Source organism: Adelges cooleyi, unplaced genomic scaffold (genome assembly GCF_023614345.1).
Source record: "Adelges cooleyi isolate 19-005CV unplaced genomic scaffold, UGA_ACOO_1.1 ACOO_flye_CR_arks_rails_tigmint_CR_PRNA_1, whole genome shotgun sequence".
In the NCBI taxonomy this organism is placed as follows: domain Eukaryota; kingdom Metazoa; phylum Arthropoda; class Insecta; order Hemiptera; family Adelgidae; genus Adelges; species Adelges cooleyi.
In genome coordinates, this window is record NW_026095751.1 from 1,463,438 (window position 1) to 1,484,096 (window position 20,659).

At 33.9% G+C, this 20,659-nt stretch overlaps 1 protein-coding gene across 1 annotated transcript in view; it reads left to right on the plus strand.

Annotated features, from left to right (window-relative positions):
* Positions 1–20,659, plus strand: part of LOC126834311 (cell adhesion molecule Dscam2-like) — a 53,516-nt gene that overhangs the window by 11,093 nt on the left and 21,764 nt on the right. Inside the window, exons 2-17 of the mRNA XM_050566135.1 lie at positions 275–334; positions 12,840–13,029; positions 15,277–15,419; positions 16,389–16,824; positions 16,899–17,115; positions 17,178–17,424; positions 17,487–17,663; positions 17,725–17,844; positions 18,386–18,658; positions 18,727–19,008; positions 19,071–19,190; positions 19,275–19,448; positions 19,553–19,819; positions 19,886–20,167; positions 20,242–20,312; positions 20,384–20,615. Of these exons, the coding sequence (XP_050422092.1) occupies positions 286–334; positions 12,840–13,029; positions 15,277–15,419; positions 16,389–16,824; positions 16,899–17,115; positions 17,178–17,424; positions 17,487–17,663; positions 17,725–17,844; positions 18,386–18,658; positions 18,727–19,008; positions 19,071–19,190; positions 19,275–19,448; positions 19,553–19,819; positions 19,886–20,167; positions 20,242–20,312; positions 20,384–20,615 (3,280 nt within the window). The 5' untranslated portion in view covers positions 275–285. The remainder of the gene's footprint in view (positions 1–274; positions 335–12,839; positions 13,030–15,276; positions 15,420–16,388; positions 16,825–16,898; positions 17,116–17,177; positions 17,425–17,486; positions 17,664–17,724; positions 17,845–18,385; positions 18,659–18,726; positions 19,009–19,070; positions 19,191–19,274; positions 19,449–19,552; positions 19,820–19,885; positions 20,168–20,241; positions 20,313–20,383; positions 20,616–20,659) is intronic.

A 20,659-nucleotide genomic window follows, 5' to 3' on the forward strand; every position in this document is an offset into this window, starting at 1 on the left:
GATTTTTCAAGAAATTTTGTAATTAGGATTTAGGATTCTGTGTCAGTTTCTTCCGTCCTTCTGAGATGCACACAACAGTTATAACACTTTTTTGTTTTTGTGGTAATGACCGATTTTTTTAGGATGTAAAAATTTACAAAATTTTCGAAAAACGCAGTTTTTTGGCAATTGAAGAAAAACTGTGGTCCCGAATTTTTACTTCGTTTAATATGTTATGGATGCATATGAGTTCGAACTCCTGACAAATGTTTAATTTGTTTTTTTTCTGTTTCAGGTTCTACCAAAATGACGGTTTTATTGATTTGGTGGGCGGTTATCAACACATACTACTTGAGTAAGTAAAAATTAAAAATTTCAATATTGTTTAGTCGACCGCTCGGAGTTTTGTTATTTTTAAGCAATCCAAATTTAATTTCGCCGAATTTTAAGTACGCCAAATATTTAGAAATTCAAAGCGTGTGCAATGAACAATTATAATTCATATATAATATACATTACTACTAGTCAGAAACAAGCAACTCTTTTGACGGTAAATAATTGTTAACATTTGGATATAATATAATTTTAAGAAAACGTGTCTCGTTACAAAAAACTGGTATCCAAAAATTTAGCACTTCCGCGTCGGTTCAAGAGAATGGAATTTCGATGAAGTCTTTTGTGACTCTCATATTTTCACAGGGTTGCCAAACATTTTGTAATTAAAAACTATTAAAGAATGTGCAGTATTATTATGAAAGTACCTTCATATAATCTTTTGTATGACGTCGATGCGTTGTGAAGTTTTGCAAAGTAATTGAAAATTGAAAATATAATATTTTTTTTTTTTTAACACAAGTAGTCATGTTTACGTTTTTCTTTTATATTAACCAAACTTTTTGCTCGTAATAAGCCTTGAAATGTAATTACTGTCACAGTATTGTGTACCGTTTTTTAGAATACATTTCCAAAATTCGTTTACCCAACAAGTTTTAGAACAATTTAGTTTTATACATTTCCCCCCCCCCCCAATAAAACTTTGATTATTCCGCTAACGTTTGATCTGCAAATCTCATTTCAAAAACTGGATGACAAACTGTTTTTTTTTCGACTTTCAAATTGGCAAAGTGGTAACATGTATTTTCGCACGGACGTTTGAGATGATAATTCTCGTTTGAAATGTTCCAAATATTTCTGTTGAAAATAATTGCACAATCGATTCCGATCGGTTGGGGTCGAATGCCTTTGAAGCGTCCCTTTCAAAATTATCAGCCCACCGCTTGTAATGAACGAGTTGTACAAATTGCGTTAGTTTGAAAATTACAAGTCTATATTGGATTGTTCTAATCGAGAAACGTTAGTAAAATACTTATGAAATCGTGCTGACATTTAAAATATTCGTCTTGACAATAGACTATAATCATTTTAGGTTACATTCCAATATTATTAATTCAACGGGTACCGTAATTTCGGGTGACTTTGTACCAAATAGGGATATTTCGTTTTCCTCGGTTGGCTACACTGTCGGATCAATAAAAAAATCCGTTACACGTATATACGTATATAATAAACTAGATTGCTAACTAGTGATAAGAATGTAAGTCGACGTCCGCCATTTTTGTGCGATTGTTATAAGCATATTTTCATGTGATAAGGTTTTAATTCCCACTAAGACGGCGGAATACGGTAACTTCAATTGTCTCTATTGGCGTCACGTTTTAGCAATCTAGTCTACTATAAATATATCTGTGGTCTTTTTTAAAGTGTTATCATTGATCAGCTAGTGTTCAGCAAGCACGGGAGTGTATTGGGAGCAAATAGAGTTAAAAGTAAGTATTATTTACACTATATTAAACTTTTATAAAAAAAAAGTGGTTAACATTTTATCGTCAAAATGTCGAACGATCAAGCTGCGGTTTTAATTTTTTTGACAACGGTTTTGTTACGATTAACTAAATTATATACTGTAATTAATTTATATAGGTTAAATCAAAACAATATTCCTAACCTAAAATATTTTATTTCTATAAGGTTTATCTTTGGGAATACGTTCGAAAAACATGTTTTTTTTTCAAAAAAATTAAAAAAACTTTCTTCTTTTTGTTTGCAAACTTATTAAGACCATTTCCAGCCTCTGTTAACAGTCTTTTATTGTCATTTATGAGTTCAAAATTACCTGAAGTCACCCGAAATGATGGTATTGTACGTGATGATGTTTTTTTTTTTTATGTGTAACTTCTGACATTATTTTTATAATAATAGTACAGTTTCAAGAACTTCAACGATATTCCGGTTATTGCACGGTAAATCAATCGACCGAAAAAAGGCTAAAACACATTGTCTACCGTGATCGTCCTATTCTGAACACATATGTGTAATATATCCGACTGTAAGCAAACAAGATTTATTGAAAGTGTAAAATTGACTAGTTTGATCTAATCAAACAACGTGATACATCTTCGAAAAGTACCCTTTGCGCTGTTCCTCGAAATGAAATGTTCTATTTTTCTACTATCCAGACACGTGTTTTGATTAGTAAAGATGTTTCATGTTTTTGAACAATATTTTTTTTTATACACATATACCGAAGGGTTTTTTGTTCATTCAATTTTCACACAGTGTAACGTTGTACGGTGTTTGGATGAACCCATTCAGAACGGTAGTACCATTTGATTACATGACAATGTGTAATCAAAAACAGTCCAAAGGCTTTTTGGAATTCAGCGTTGCAAAGGTAATTTGTAAGCAATAGAGACGTTCGCCATACCGTTTCTTAAAGCATAAAAGCTGTTTGCCTAGCTGCGAGAAGGTATAATTTTCACATTGATGACATTTTTTAGAAACTCTATAGGTACATCACAAATCGAACCTGAATGGTGTTTTATTGAGCTAAAAAATTAAAAAGTTTTGGACATTTTATCATATTTTATTAACTGTAATGATAATACAAATTATCCATTGCTGTTAATACAGCTGATTGCACACATTCTCATGTCTACTATCTCATATCTGATTAGCTTGTCATTCCTCATCATTCACCATCTCATATCTTATTGGCTTGTCGCTCCTTATCCTAGTCACCGCTCTTATCACTATAATATCACTTATCAGCTAATTTCTTATCAATCTTCCGTTTACCGTTTTTAAACGGTCAACCATGATCTATAAGAGCTTTGTTTAATCGCTTTTCGATGACACTGTAACTACTTTGAAACAAAACAGCTAATTTTGTATACAGTTTACAACATGTATTACAACAAACAATGAAAATAATAACAATATCTAACTTGGGCCATAGGCCGTGCTCAAGTTGCCCGGTGTATGACACCCTGTAAAAAGAATTAAATTATTTGCTGTCTCTGGGGATATTTTCGTAATACGTGACTTGGCCGTTCTGGATTTAATAAACACGATTCCCATTGATTTTTCTGTAAAAAGTAATTCCGCACACGACTCCCGCCACTACACGGATATAGTTATCTTATTTATGAGCTCGAGTTTTGCTTTAAAAACACTACAACCGATCCGTTGATTAAAACCCAAAGTGTTTTTGACCGCCTCTATCTCAAAGTTGATTAATATTGCCAACGTCATCGTTTCACAGATTTTACCGATACTTAAAAGAGAGAAGAGGTTCTGGCCCATTTCCCAGTTGTATATTCAGAATTTACCAATGTGCACACACCACAGACTACACTTACACACCAACCTCCTCAATAGTTATTACAACAGTTTTTTCAATAAAATATTTATGTAAGCTACTAAAGTTCCTAAAAAAAAATCCCTATTTTATTTAATACAAAGTAAAAAAATATTATCTCATAGGCCTATTAAAAGCAAAATGTTGTAATGAAAATAATAAAGATTTCTTTTGTATTATAATAATAATATAACAAATGATACAATGTGTAAAATCGTATTAAATATGTTTGTAAGGAAACTCGAGAATAATAATATTGCGAAGGGTAAAACTCCCCTGCAGCTTTTATTAACAAATAGCCTTATCGTTTCCATCTTTCCCTCCTTGGCATTACAAAACGCCTACTATAATAACCTACGTTTCAGACTTTTTTTTTTTTCCACCGACTTCGCGACTTGGTAATTATTGGCAATGATGTTGTATTGAACAAATCATTTCATCAAATAGGTCAAATCCGCATTTATTTTTTTATGCACTTTAAGAGTCTTACGTCGGTTTAGTTTCTGTAAACCATCGAACCGCAAATGAAGATAATAAAGCGACAGCTACTACCTCTTAGGAATAGGAAGTTTACAACATAATAAAAGTCTAAGGCGGAAAAACACTGTACGTTGCGATTTGCAAGGTAAAAAGAATTTATCGCTCGAGGGAGAGAAAAACGAGAAGAATAGCCAAGGAAAATATGGAGGAAAAAATATATCAATAAAGGGTGCTAGGATATAAAAGGCGTGACACCATGTCTCAACCGCCGTTTTTTTATAGGTGTGTATTTATATTATGTAAATCTCTCTATGGATCATTGTAAACACACATCCTATGTATGTACCTGCATTTATAAATAATGGCTTCAAACGACATTCAGCGCATCAGCCGATAGCGATAGCAGTTTAGTGTTTTGGAAATAATTCTTCGAACATGTTTATTGTATGAAACTCAAAGTACAAAACAGATTAAACGAGATGCGATTAGGATTTAGCGTGGCCAAAGCCAAAACAGCTGGGAGAGCAGTAGTAAACTAAAGAGACAGGGAGGAAGAAAGTATGGACGGGTGCATGTTTTAAATAAATTCATTTGTTGTGTTTCACATGTTCATTTTATGTTGTGTCCCAATGTTTTTTTAATGGTTTTTAAATATTCGGCCTAAATCGGTTTATCGGTATCATTCACCTGGTCAGTTATTTTGAATAAATATAATCATTCATTTACGAATTGTGCTCGTTGTGAAAACATAATAATTTAAATAACATTTAGCAATCAATACTCAAGTACGAATGGAATCGAAATTAATCTCTTATCTCTTATCTTTAATATCTCATATATAATCTCTTATTATTTATATCTTATCTCTAATATATTAATACCTTATCTATAAATAGTTTTCTATGCTTTGAACACAGAAAAATATTTTTCACCACTTGCATTTGAAGATTAGGATAACGTGCTAATGATTCTTAAGATTATTTCTATATTCGGGAACGAATAGCGCTTCTAAGAATGATGTTATAAGTGTTTTGAGTACCTAATGAAAAATAAATACAAATTTTACAATTCCAAGGCACTTTAGTTAAAATATATTTTGATGGAAAAAAAATTGTAATTTTGCCTATAGAAATGACTGTGATAGTTTGACAAAAAAAAAAATAACAGCTAAGAATGAATTATAATTACTGTAATGATAAGTTTAAACTATAGTTTAAGCTCCATATTAAGATTTTTAAAGAAAAATTGCCTAAACTTTATTTTATAATAAATGGATGAAGAACGTCCTCGTGACTCAAAAACAATTGTATCACTTATCATCATGCTTGTGTTTAAATTGTCATTTTGTAATTTTGATGTAAATTTTTGTGCTACATGTTTCCTATCAGATTATGATAATTAATAGACTAAAATAATATTAAAAAGTAGAGGATAATAATAGTTATTATTGATAATTATTATTGAGTGAATAGTAGGCCCTCAGATCCCATTTATTCGAATTTGGGTAGTCTCTTCTTGTTATTCTGTGCTACTATCTCATATTTCATTAGCTAGTCATTCCTTATCAATCAATTATCGTGATTCTTATCAACTCGTCGTTTCTTATCAATCACCATTTCACAAATCATTGATTTGCGTCGTTCCTTATCTCAGTGACCGCCTTATCACTGTAATAACTCTTATCAGCTAATTTATCTTTATTACATTTCCTCATTTCGCTCGTCTGCTGTTACTGTTTTAAAACGATTAGTCTATAGCAGCTTTTCTATAATCGCTCTTCGCTGACGTTTCGACAACAATATTGACTTAAATAAATTGCACGGACAACTCGAAATAAAAAAAATGCCAGTTCAACTGTACAGAAAAGTGTCAGAAGTTCGAAAAAAACCAATACCAAATATTTTAATCATTGACAATATTAATATCGCCGTCGTCGAGAGATTTGTCTGTCGTTGAATATTGTCGAGGCGCTAAAAAGAAAAATATACATCAGATATATTATATTATTATAATTAAAACGAACCACCCACCCTTTTCCGAGTATAAAAACAAGGCGAGGGCTGTTAGACGAGAGTAAGTAGTCAGCACCGTAATTGAAGACGGCGGAATTGCTTATAAAATACCAATTAATTTTTAATCTCTTGCCTGGGCCCTCTTTGAATGTTTTTTTACACAACTTTTATCGCCCTAATAGCGAATGGAAAGTCTAAAGTATTTAATAAGTAATTAACGGTAATAAGTACCTAGTAAATCCCTATGTTATACTTTACCGGAAATATGAATAATATTTATGTCTGTCAAAAAAACAAGCGGCATAATTTTGAATTTTAAAGTAAAGAAGTTTTTTTTTTCATTACTTTTTTTAGTTACTGCTACGAGCAATATCTTAGTTTGATAATTATAAGTCTTAATTAAATATTATTATAGTTTAATCATTTACTTTTACTGTTTTGCAACCAATAAAATAACACTTGCAAGATCGTATCTTACAATGTTTTTTTCATCTTGTACGCTGAAATTTGCATTTTTCTCCAATAGGTAAACAAAATGTTATTTGAATAATATTAATTTAATATTTAATTTTGTTTTTGTTTGTTTTTGACATGAATATGTATTGGGCTTGATACAATAAATTTCATGTCACCATTTTCACGTTACACTTTCACTATCAGTTAGAGATAAGAGATAAGATGTGATAAGAGATAAATGATAAGATATCTACGATTAAATGTTTTTTCGTGGAGCAGAGATAGTAAATAGGTATTAATTTTAATATAGAATATCAAAAGGAAAACTTATAGTTATAAAATTTAATTTTTAATTTATACCTAACAGATTAAAGTGCTCTTTAATTAAGACTAATAGTAAAATGAAAAAAAAAACATTTTTTTAGAAATTATTGAAATAATATTTTTTAACTAAATTATTTATAACAAACAAACTTGTTGTTCGTTTCTGGTTGATTATTATTCATCAACACGATTTAATTATAATTGTTTTAAATGCCTAAATAATAGATACATTTTTTTATTATAAAACGTGGCATTAAAGATTAACCAAAAAAATTATAAACCTCTTTTTTTCCAATTTATTATTATATTTTAAATAATCCGAGATTACGATAACGGTATAACTATTAGGTTTTACTTTTATTGTGTTACCAATAATGTTGTTCACGAATAAAAAATGATACATTATTCGATAGTTAAAATTACCTATTATTCTTTATCTTAATTAAATCTATTCCCGACAAAGATTGTAATTGTAAACGTGCATTTTAATAAGTTTAACACACACATTTTCGGTTGTTAAAGTTTAAAATGTTTAAGTTTAAAGGTATAAATAGGAATTATTTATTTTTGCAAGGTACAAACTCTTTCCGAAACAAAAGCTGTTAACATACAGTAAGGAGTTATGTGAAAACGTGTGAAATTAATAGAGGATTTTTTTTAGCCCTAAATGTATGGCTGCATCAAGTCAAAGGTATTATACAATTAAAATTAAAATTTTAATGATGTTTTTTTAAGTAGATATAATAACGCAGCGGATTTAAAATCAATTTACCGCGCACGTTTAATGTGTGAAGGTATACACTTGGGGTGTAGTAATTATTATGATTATGATAAAACAGTGCGCGTTCTGGAAAAATACAAAACATCTCGACTTCTGTTGCATTCGTTTTAATTATTAAAACATCATAATAAGGAAATGGCGGAGCAGACAAAAGACCTTTTTTTCCGTAGAACTCAACAAAACAGAACCGGCAGAGAGTGAAGACGGAATATTTGTATTTATAAAACATTAAAAAGAGAACACAACTAGACAAACCGACAACGACGGGATTTGGATTATTTTGTCTTTTCTCATTGAGGGTAAAAGAAAAGAGGAGAAAAAAAAACAAGACAGAGGAAACATTAATGCACAACTAGGTCGGCGAGTGGAAAGGGACAAAGGGGCGGCGAGATTATTATTATTCTTCTCATTTTTCGAACCCTATTAGCGAGAATGGAGAGAGGGCTAATACAAAAGGTCTCGGGCAAAAATGAAATTCCTATTGCCCCAGCAGTGTTCTCGTTCTCACACACCCTTCCCAACCAAAGGTGGCCCTCTCCTCTCCTCGCATTCCTCCGCCCTTCACCCTACACTCTCACGCCGTAGACTATCAATCGCAGTTTCATCGACGTGAATACCGATGAGATTGCACACAAATAAACAAAAAGCCCTTTAAGACGCTCGGAAAAGGATAAGGAGGAATTAACTCGATTCGACTTGTATGTGTACAATGTTATTACTATTGTGTAATGTTTACGTGCCGACGGCCGTTCTTTGTGTCTTGAAGAATCCATCGGCAAACCGAGACGCTAACTCGCAATGGCGGAACCGGAACTTTCTTGCGTGTCTAAAATATAAACGCACATTCCAAACTGTCGGTATCGATTCGATAACAAAACACTAACGACTATCCACACTGCAAGCGGATACATGAATACACAATATGCTTATGTCTTTGTACCCAAGTATAGGACCCTCGAACTTTTTGGTACTTTCCTTATCTTTAATCTAGTATCCCTAATATCTTAAATGTAATACATTATTTCTGTTTGTATGTCTAATCTCTTATGTCCAAGCCATTATCTCTGACCTCTTTTCCTTCATCTGTTATTTCTAATCCATTATCCCAATTTTTAAATCTCTTTTCTCTAATCTATTAGCCCTAATCTCTTATCACTTATCCATTATCTCTATTTTCAACTCAAATCTAGTATCTCTAATGTCTTATCTTTAATCTAGTATCTTTAATGTCTTATGTCTAAGCCACTATATCTATCTTTTTTATCTCATCTCTTTTTTCTAATCTATTATCTCTATTTTATCTCTAATCTCTTTTATTTAATCTGTTATCCCTAATCGTTTATCTCTTATTCATTATCCTATTTTTATCTCAAATGTAGTATCCCTAATATCTTATCTCTAATACATTATTTCTATTTGTTGTCTAATCTCGTATGTCTAAGCCATAATCTCTATTATTATCTCTTATCTCTTTTTCCTCATCTATTATTTCTAATCCATTATCTCTTATCTAGTATCTGTAATCCATTATATCTTTTTTTTTAAATCTTTTCTCTAATATATTATCTCTTATCCATTATCTCTATTTTATCTCTAATATCTTTTCTTTTATCTATTATCCCTAATCTTTATCTCTTATCCATTATCTTTATTTTTATCGCAAATCTAGTATCTCTTATGTCTTATGTCTAAGCCATTATATCTATTTTTTATTTCATCTCTTTTTTCTAATCTATTATCTCTAATATCTTTACTCTAATATATTATCTGTAATCCATTATGTTTATTTTTATCTGTACTCTTTTTCTCTTATCTCTAATCCATTATCTCTAACCTCTCTCTCTAATCTAGTATCTCTATTATCTTATCTCTTATCCATTATCTCTATTATCTTATCTCTTATACTTCAAAACAAACGGTTTGATGCGAATCTGTGGATGATACAGTCCAAACCAAGCATAGTAAGAAAGTATTGTACCTAAGTGAGTTGTAGTAGTAAGTAGTGGTAAGTCCAGTGTTAATAACCCTACACCCCACGCAAGAGTTGAATTTTTTTTTCTCCATATTTAAGGTGCAATTTTAAGACTTAAGAGCTGAAAATTAGACTGAAGATAGGTCTACTCGTATTGTGTATCAATAACTTTTAAAAAACAAATCTGCACTCCACTTAAAACATTCAAGTCTTATACACACAACCTTTCAACTACTATTATGTTGCAATATCGAAAACGTCTAAATAATCATTATGTAGAGTTGCAGTTGTACCAATTCAAACGGAACGTTGTTGCTCGAACAGACTAATATTGGACACGGAATACGGTTTCTACAGTTTCTTAAATATTATAAGTATACTTTTAGAATACACATGTTATATTTTGCCCTGTTGTTGTCTTGAAACGGGCTCTTTAAAATTAATTACTTTTTACAATGCCAATAATTTGTAAAACGTTTGACATTCGCACGCACGCATAATTCGATTTCCAATTTTATAAAGCATTCAGCATTGTTATCCATATATTCTTACAATAATAATATTCTTGCAATAATAAATGATTTATTTAAAACATTAAAGCGTATTCGATAATAAATATATATTTCACTACACGAAAAAAAAAACCCATATACTAGCACTAATAATAGTACAATAAAAATGATAAATTTTTACAAATTTAGTCTGGAAAAAAGTGCAAATCATGTAATACCCAGATTTAAACATTTGATTAGCAATAATAATTAAATTGTAGTTACAACATACTGAAAGCCTAAGTCTAAGAAGTGTTTATTTATCACCTCTTCCACGAGTGTTTCGATCTGAAATTTTACCATATCCTCAGAGTAATCACTCAGGGACTGGTTGGTCGTTTCACCTTGGTTCGGTACTATGCAAAATTTCTCAATAAAAGGTAACAGAACTGTGTTTACTTGCCGTTCTAAAAGTTTTTTTAATATTTGAACGAATTCATAGACATTGTCATCAGCGTTCTCTTGGTATACATGTCCACGGGGGTATAGGGTAGTCTTTATGTCTCGAATCTCAATCATGCCGGCCATAAGATATTGTACATAATTAATTCCGCGAAACGTTTCGCCGATAACTGTATCCAACGGTTCTAGTAAATATCTCAACGCGTACAGCATGTAATCGAACATGGGTCTGCTATTTTCGAATTGTTCCAAAACGGTGTTGAAGAGTTTACAGGACACCACATAGTTTCCGGGGCGTACTGCAAAATCCGCGGTAACCGTACCCGATTTCCACCTTTGGCTGTACCGACTTCTTTGGCCTCGTTCTCTTTCTCTCGCATTAATTATCTCGTTGAGACACTTGTCCAGCATGGGTTTCGTCAACCGCATAAACTGATGCACGGCGGTCGCATACACACAGCCCAACAGCTCAGCGGTCGTGCGGTATTTTTTCTCCACGTTTTCACGGGTCACCACATTCGTGGTGCGGTTGGAGGGTTCTTCAGAGGCTACAAATAGATCTATTCCCGAATACGAGAACGGACCCGGTGGATAATCGTCATTTTTCACTGCGACGTGGTCGAGCCAGCCCCATCCAGCGCTTTTCAGAATTGTATTCAGCCGGTCGACACGCTGTTGTTGATTATCTCTTTCGTTCGGCGGAAACTGGTGCGAGTACGATGCCAACGCGGCGATTACGGTTAGTAAAAATAACAGTTCCATAGTCGCGTCATAAAACATTTTACCAGCATAAACTGTTTCGTATTAAAATGCAGTACAAAAAAAAAAAGTACTATTCGCTCTCAAACAGAAAGCTTAAACAGTTTGGATATGACATTTGGAAAAGTGTTCACAGCTATGTAAATAGAAATAAATATTTTTTTTTGTATTGTACTGTAGTGTTTTTGTGTTTAACATTTGAAGACACGAGTTTACGTTTGATTTTAATGAACATTTTCTTTTAGCAGTGAATTATGTTAAACGAGAGGAGAACGTTGTACACACGGCTTACTTTAATACATTTATTTTTATTCCAGTCAGGAGTTTTACAGACAACAATCTCTACTAAATCTATGCAAATAAATGCAGCGACAGAAGATTTTTAAAATAATGTTTTTCGTTAAAAAAAAATTGTTATTATTTTTAAACTACCACTTATGTTACCACTACCACTACCACTACCACTACCTTTCAAAATTAAAAAGTTGCTGTCAAAAAAGTTAAGTTAGAAGGGGGATATAAACGAAAAAAATTTTCAAAAATTTAGATCACATTGTACAAAAATAATATGAAAAAAAAAACATTGTAATTTTCTATTAAACTCTATGAGATATTGAGTGAACCATGATAAAACAATCATCCTGTATACCGTATACCGATGAGACTGGAGAGCTAAGCATGAATTTGTATTCCCATCATATGTTTTAGAGGGGCTTAGTGATGAAAATTATTTTATAACTAAAGTAAGGTTGTACACAATTATTTTTTCAAAGTATTTTACCAAGTTGTCTTTATTTCCTTCCTCAAGAGCTTCTTCTTGACTTTTTGGTACTTGGTTGGTGGCTCTTCCGACTGTGTATTCCGGCAATCTAGAACTGATGTCTCAAATGGGAAAACAGATCTAGTGAACTCCGATGAATCAAAGTGACACGATGAATAAAAATAAATTATATTGCGTTAATTCATATTAACTTTCTTTATGACATTTGGCAATTTTTGATTTTAAACGGCCACAGGAACCGGCCGTGAATATAAATTAGAATAATATCATGTACATCTAAGTATAAGCAATGCCGACTAGTTTTTAAGAAAAATATGCACGTTCTTCGTACAAAGCTCGCCTGCTCGCCATTATAAATGCAAAGTTGCCGACTAAATACATTTTTTTTATTATGCAAATACTCGGTAGGTATATATATTTATTATAAACAATGGAACAACATCCATGGCCAAAATGGCAGCTTCCAATAGACTATTTGAAAAGTATTTCAGAGATCTCTTTAGCTTATCAAAGATATCTCTGTTCAACGATGGAAGTCCAATGGCCTAATTTTAATATTTTTATTAAAACGAAAAAAATACATGTTAACTAGCACAACGGACACAAAACACTAATGTAATTATTACCGTTTGATGGTTTGTTTAGAAAGCGTGTCGTCTACGTGGCAGCCAAGTCCGATGGAAGCCCCTAACTTCGCGGTGGAGCCGCCAAGTTTAATTTACTTTTCAAACACCACGGGCACACTGCTAAGCTGCCAGGGACAAGGAAACCCTCAGCCGAATGTCACGTGGCTATATTACAATGACAAAATTGCCACCGACGTGCCGGGGCTCAGGTACTTAAAAAAACGTCATATCTTCTGTAGCGTAGCTCTTAAGTTATAATTTATGTATAATATTTGTATTGTGCACCCGCCGGAATACAGATGAGAGTATTATTAACTCAGTTAAGTGTCATAAATTCCAGACAAATAATTGTTCAACCCGCAATCGTTGTATACAAGCAGCACTGAAACGTTTTAGTTTTCAGCACTAACAAGGTTAACAAAAAAAAAAAAAAATATATGTCAAACCATATTATAATTATTGGGGTAGTTGATTTCAATTGGGGAGGGGATGATTTCGATTTTAGCTAATTGAAAAAGCTAGATCTACCTTCACCACAATTTTCAGCTCTTAAGTTTTATACAATCATTAAGTCGGAGAGGGGACGGGAGGTTGTAAAAATTTGGGTTTAAGATGAAAAAATGCAATAAGGCTGATGAGATATGTTGGTCAATTTAAGTTTCTGATGTAAGACACTCATTTTCTAGGGAAATATGAATATTGTTAAAACCGTTTTGGCTAACACTATTACATGGGTTATCGTTATTTTTACTATTTTCCAAAACGAATTATGTTTTTATTTTATTGTTTTTGTCGATTAACCGAAATTAAATTAACAAAAAAATCACAACAATTTTAGTAACGACTATTGAAAACGGCGGGTACATTACCGGCAACCGATTTCGCTTAATGACTTTTAGTTAATTTACATCGTTAACGAGCCATTAAAACCGAACAATAATATGACATTTGAAGGTTCAACAAGTTCATTCGGGAAGGATTAATTGTATAACGACTGCTCCGGTAGTTATTTAACAGGCCAAACTAGTCTAAATCAGTAAATTTCTATGATGCTTCTCCGACTTGATTGGAAAACGCATTAAACAAATAATTACCCTCGTATAGTTGTTTTGATAATTAAACTGAATCAGTAACTGTAATGTACTGTCGAGAGTCTTTTAGAGGAGTAATGGAAATTTCATAGAAAAGCCATGTTTCATTGAAAACTATCAATATATGATACGTGCAACTATAAAGAGGGATTTCCTGGGAAGTTTGTTTAAATTCCAAAAGAATGGAAACAGTTTATGATAATTAATCAAACTAAAACAAATATGATATAAGTTTAGTATAAAAAAACTATGCCAATTTAGCGCAATTAGTATTTTGTTATTAGTCAAACTATCAAAGATCATTACAAAATTCATTTTTAATTTGCTATTTTTTTTCTTGCTTATAATAAAATATACCAAGTTTGGAAAAAATTCAAAGTATAAGTTGCAATTATTATTGCGCCAAATGAAACATTGTGCAAATATACCGCTGTGACAAATATATTAAATAATATCATAAATCGTGTGTGGAATATTTAACATTATACATATTATTATTTTCTAACGTTTCCAATTATAATTATCGATTATAAATTGCACTTCAAACCCCGCACGAAAAAAATGTATTAGTTCCATGTGTATGATATATTTTGTTCAAAGCGGATATTACACGTGGAGATTTTTTTTTTTTTGCAAGTTATTCGAACAACAAGAAAAAGAACAGTTATGCGTACTAAGAAAAGAAGGGTACAATCGTCGCGAAAAAACATACATAATATAAAATCATTATTATAATAATAGGTATATGCTTTGGAAATATACAGAGTTATTGGATTTTCTTGTTTAACTGAATTTTTCAATAAAATAATATTATTTTTATTATATTTAATATTATATTAAGCCAAAAATCTGAAAACTACTCTTGAAGACAATAGTATTTTCCTAAATACCAAGTATGGTTTTTTTTTAATCATTTTGAAGAGTACTTTTCGAAGGGGAAATTGTTAAAAGCCAATTGGTGACTTACATATTTTAAATGCCCATCACAAAATCAAAGAACTGTGTAAAGTAAAATAACAATTAACCGACAATATTTGCTTTATATTCAATCGTTTAAGACGCAACAATACCTCGTATCTTAACGTTTTATCTGAACTTTACAAGAGAGCACAGAAAATATGTTTCGGTTACCGTTCAATAACAATTATTATTACGACCATATTGTCAAAATTCTATCAGGTTTAAGCTTCTATCTATTGACTTTAAAAACAAGTCCTAGTCCGTCAGTGTGGCCAACTTGAATTTGCCAACGCAAACGAGCTATGCGGTCCTTGCATTCTTGAGCGACGATTGTACTCATCTCGGCTTTATTTTGTCATCTGCTTTTTGTATACTAACGGTGTTTTATTATTATTATACTTTCAGGGAAATCCAACCGAACGGGAATTTGTACTTCCCTCCGTTTCCGGTCCAATCGTATACGGCGGATATACACGCGGCCACTTACAAATGTGCCCTGGAAAACCCAATCGGGAGAATCGTCTCACGGGAATCCAGGATTAAAGCCAGTAAGGATTTCCATAAATATTGTACTCCTTCGCCACCAACCTCTCCCCTGTAGTTGCTGGGTTTTTCCGCGTCCGCCGGAGAATTTTTAATAGTTCCTTCACTAAATAAATTATTATTGCACAGAGCTTCAATGATGTTCATTACTTCCGGAACGTTAACGCAATTATGTTTCATTATTACTCATTGATTTTATTTGCCTTTTATTTTACCTACGATTACGTTTTAACTGAATAATTTTGGAAATCATTCGTTGAATAAATTAGGTTCGCGTTGAAATTCGCATAAATTAAAATACAACCAGATTGTTTTTTAAGACTTGAAAGACGAAAATAAATTAATTTGCATAATTATTGATTTGCTTTGGTTCGGGTTGAACGCAAAAAAACCCGGTTATCCGTGTGGACATTGTCGCTTTGGAAGTTATCTAACAAAAATCGCATTAACAATTTATATATTATTTTAATGTTAAAACAATATTTTCTAATCTTTATTTTCGACGTCCGGTCGTGGATTTTTGTTGAGATTCAGAATTTTCAAGCTTCGAATAAGATAATGAGTTATTCGACAAATGAAGTATTCATTTCATATACTAATGTGTCCTGATTGTCAACATATTTGACATGTTCTCTTTAATGACACCAGTGTTCGTTAATCAACTTAATTGGTGGTTTTCCGTATTCGTCCGGACCAATAGACTCGCAAAGTTTCATATATCTTGATGTACAATATTATAATATCATCATGCATAATATTGAACTCGGGTTGTGTTTACAAAGGAACACCGAGGAGACAAAATTAATCAAGCTCTGTGCTGTCCAAACCCTTCTCTCCTTTTAACATCATAATATTACAACACAGTACCATCTTGTTAGGCTATAAATTTCATAATGCGAAAGTCTATACTTTGCTTGATCAAGATGCATTTGTCAATGAAAACTATTTTAACATGTTGTTTGCACAATTTTTAGTCATGGCAAAAACACTGGAAATAAGTATTCAAAACGCAGTGGTGCTCAAAGGGAACGTAGCCATGTTTAAATGTCAATCCCCAGAGTTGACCAGTGAGCATTTAACGAAAACGTGGTTTAAAACGGACGAGTCCAGAGGCGAACCAGGTCAGACGATTCCTATACATATGGGTGGTCGTTACGTGATCGCGTCGGACGGTACACTGCTAGTGCACGACGTGGTACCAGAGGACACGTTCGACAGGTACTTTTGTCAAGTAGTCAACAAGTACACTGGCGACCAGTTGGTAAGTCAAACCGCCAAAATTGTGGTAAAACAACCCACTGAAGATGTACCGCCGACCATTAAATACCACACGGGCCACGTCCACGCCAATGTCAATCAAGCAGCCGATTTGATATGCTTGGCCGAGGGTTACCCTGCTCCGACGTACAAGTAAGCCATTTCCGGTTAGGTCAGGTTAAGTTAGATCCACTAAAATTAAATAAACAACCTAATTTTCCTGTAAGGTGGTTCCGGAGCAGCAAAGAAAACGCCCAAGAAGTTCCCATCGAATCGTTAACTGTACATCCGTACCAATCGCTATTGCATATCGTTCGAGTTCCAATGGCCGAATCGGTTACGACGTACGAATGCGTTGTGTCTAGTAAACTGGGCCAAGACCAACGAAAAGTTGCCTTGTCGGCCAATTTACCGTTTGCCGTCAGCACGTATCCTCTGAAACAAGTTGGGGCAAACGAAAATGGTTTTGTGTCAAATTTTTCAAACTAATTTACTCTTGTGTGCAGGTAGTGGACTCGGGTTCGACCGCAATTTTCAATTGCACTACACAAGGGACGTCTGTTCAACCTTTGTTTTCGTGGCTAAAAGACGGTGCGCCCATTAAGGGTTTTGGCCGGCATGAGATTTCCCAGAAAGGAAATCACTTGGTCATACGGAACGTGATGAAGGAAGACAAAGGAATATACCAGTGTCTTGCCAGAGATCCCGGTACAGACGAAACTGCACAAGCCAGCACTTTGCTCACACTCGGAGGTAAGACCGTTGTGGTTATCATCTAGTTGTGTAAATTATTTAAATAAAAAAAACGTTTGCAGCTGTCTCGCCCGAATTATTGGAAACGTTCTCCGACCAGATAATTCGGCTCAGTGGATTTCTGTCGCTAAGGTGTACAGCTTCAGGCAATCCACCGCCGAGAATTTACTGGTATCTTGACGGTGGACTTTTATTACCCCAAGGGGATTATGTCTTCGGAAGTTACATGCACATCGACGGTAAGTTAACTGGACAACAGATGAATATCATAATAATTATTAACTTTTTCCATGCAACTAGGGCACGTTGTAAGCTATTTAAACGTATCGATTGCTGATGTTTTACACGGAGGATATTATACTTGCTTAGCACGGAACATTCTAGGATTTAAATCGCATTCGTCCATGATTAAAATCTACGGTGGGTACATAAAGATTTTAGAAAGTCTTACATAATGTGTACATCTGTTTGTGAATATGCGTGGACGTGATTTGGGCATGTCACAGTGAGAGAGAGAGAGAGATGAGGCAAATGGGTAAATAATTGAAAGTGATCGAGAATGAAAACAGAATGACCAATGTTTGCGTTTAAACCATAACATGACAGTTAGTGCTGAGGGGAAGATGAGAACCCAAGTCATTACACTCCCAACTACATGGGGTCGGCCACCCTAGTCTATCCTCATATCACTCTGTATTCCGTCCATCCATCATTTCTTTGGTCTTCCTCTTCCTCTTTTTCTCTCTTCATAACACCTCTCACTGCCTCTGCTGCCTCATCTTTTCTCATAACATGACCAAACTATCTCAGCCTTTTCTCTCTCATTTTCTCCACAATTGATTAAACCCCTAGACTCCTCCTTGTGTATTAATTTCTTTTTCTATCTTCCCAAATCACTCCACTCATCAGTCTTAACATTCTCATCTCCCAATTGCTGACAATTTTTAAATGTCTGTCTTAGGCGATCCAGTTGCAAGGTCACCTTTAAACTTAACCGTACGATCGGAAGATGATGCGTACTTGCAATGTCCCGTTGCTGGTTATCCGATAGTGAGGACTGCTTGGCAAAAAGATATGGTGTCAATTCCAAATCATTCCAGGCATATATTGTTTGACAACGGCACGCTCCTGGTGCGTTCTACTCAAGATATAACCGATTCCGGGCATTATGTGTGCACGAAAATCAACGAAAAGGGTCAATCGGCCACGGGAAATCTTTACTTGAGAATCATGAGTATGTTTTTTTTTGTTTGTTTGTAATGCCGTTCGTTTCAATCCGATCACCCGTGCATATTTCAACAGAGCCACCAGTCGTTACGCCATTTCAGTTTACAAAAGACTTGCAAGAAAGCGAAAGAGCCCAAGTGTCTTGCACCATTAAATCAGGAGATCTCCCCATGGAGTTTGTTTGGCGAAAAGACAACAGAGTACTAACAACGGATAATGAAATTGAGCTGCAAAATTTTAAGTTTTCAAGCACTCTTCTTTTCAGCAATTTAAAACCGCATCACGCCGGAGTGTACACTTGCATTGTTAGTAACTCTGTAGCCAGCAGCAACTACTCGGCTCTCCTCAACATCAAAGGTAAGAAAAATCCATCGCCGACCATTCGGTTTACAACGATTTCATGTTTATAATCAATACAGTTCCGCCGAGATGGGTAATCGAACCAGAAGACACGTCAGTTCTAGACAATCAACTCACAGTGATCAATTGTCAAGCCGAAGGTTACCCGGAGCCAAGAATAACATGGACTAGAGCTTCCGGTTAGGATTTTTTTCACAATATTATTCTTGAATATTCGAAATTAATTTTATTAAATTATATGTATTTTTTTTGTACTTCAAAAGATAATCAAGTATTGCAGTCGTACAACATGTTTTCCGAAACTACACTAACGGTATTAGGAAATGGTTCATTAACCATAGGCCTTACAACGCAAAAATATGAAGACAATTACACGTGTACTGCGGATAACGGAATCGGAAGTCAAATAATGAAAACGGTTTCTTTAAAAGTTCATAGTAATTAAACAAGACAATTATTATAATCTACGCGATAAATTATTTCCGTAACCCAATATAATAATATTAATATGGTAATTGTGTCATTATGTATGTTATTATAGTTCCGGCTCATTTTAAAGAAAAGATCATCAACCTGAGTGGCGTCGCCGGAAGCAGAGTGACATTGGCATGCCAGGCGGAAGGCTCGAAACCTCTAAACGTCGAATGGAACCCTTCTGTTGAAAACGTTGTTACCAAAGAAACGGAAAAAGGAATAATATCAGAACTCCATTTAAATTCATTATACAGCAGTCAAACGGGCGTGTATGCGTGTATGGCGACCAACTCCTATGGCTATGATCGCATGACCATCAATTTAGTAGTCAGAGGTCAGTGCTGATTCTAATCATCACAGTTTTGTAAACTAACAGATATTGTTTTTTAATGAAATTTAGAGCCGCCTGAATCTCCAGGGCAACTAGACGTGGTAGAAGTGGGGGCAAGATGGATAGAGCTTCGATGGGAGCCAGCGAGAATGCACGTGACACACTATATACTTCAGATGTGCACTAACACGTGTAGAGACTGGTCCAACTATACAGTCAGTGGAAGTTTGTCCTACATGAAAATTTCGTTTTTAAAACCCGCCACGGTGTATACCGCACGGGTCGTGTCCGTCAACGACTTCGGTGCCAGCGATCCGAGTCAAAATAGTACCGTGTCCACCTTGGAAGACAGTGAGAATAGTTTAAAAACAAAAAAAATATGAGTTTCGTGCAATATTATTGTAATCATTTATTATACTTTATAGTGCCCAGTGCGCCTCCAGACAACGTGGAAGCTGTGAACGTCGAAAAGAACCAAATTACAATCCGATGGAGTGTGCGTTTATTTATACTGTTTTCTTGCTGAGACTAGAAATAGACTAAACCACGATTTATCTATTGTTTCAGCCGCCGGACAAAGACACGTGGAACGGACAAATTATCGGCTACAAAGTCAACTACGTGGACGCAAATGAAGTATCCGAAATTAACTCTAAGACTACGTTGGGTTTCGATAAATGCGAATTTAAAATTACAAATCTTAAGCCGTTCACGTCGTACAGGATATCCGTGAAGCCGTTTAACAGAGTTGGAGCCGGACCAGATTCAGATTTCATACGAATCACTACTTTAGAAGGAGGTATATGGTCGTTAACATTTTAAAACTAACTTATACTATTTGAT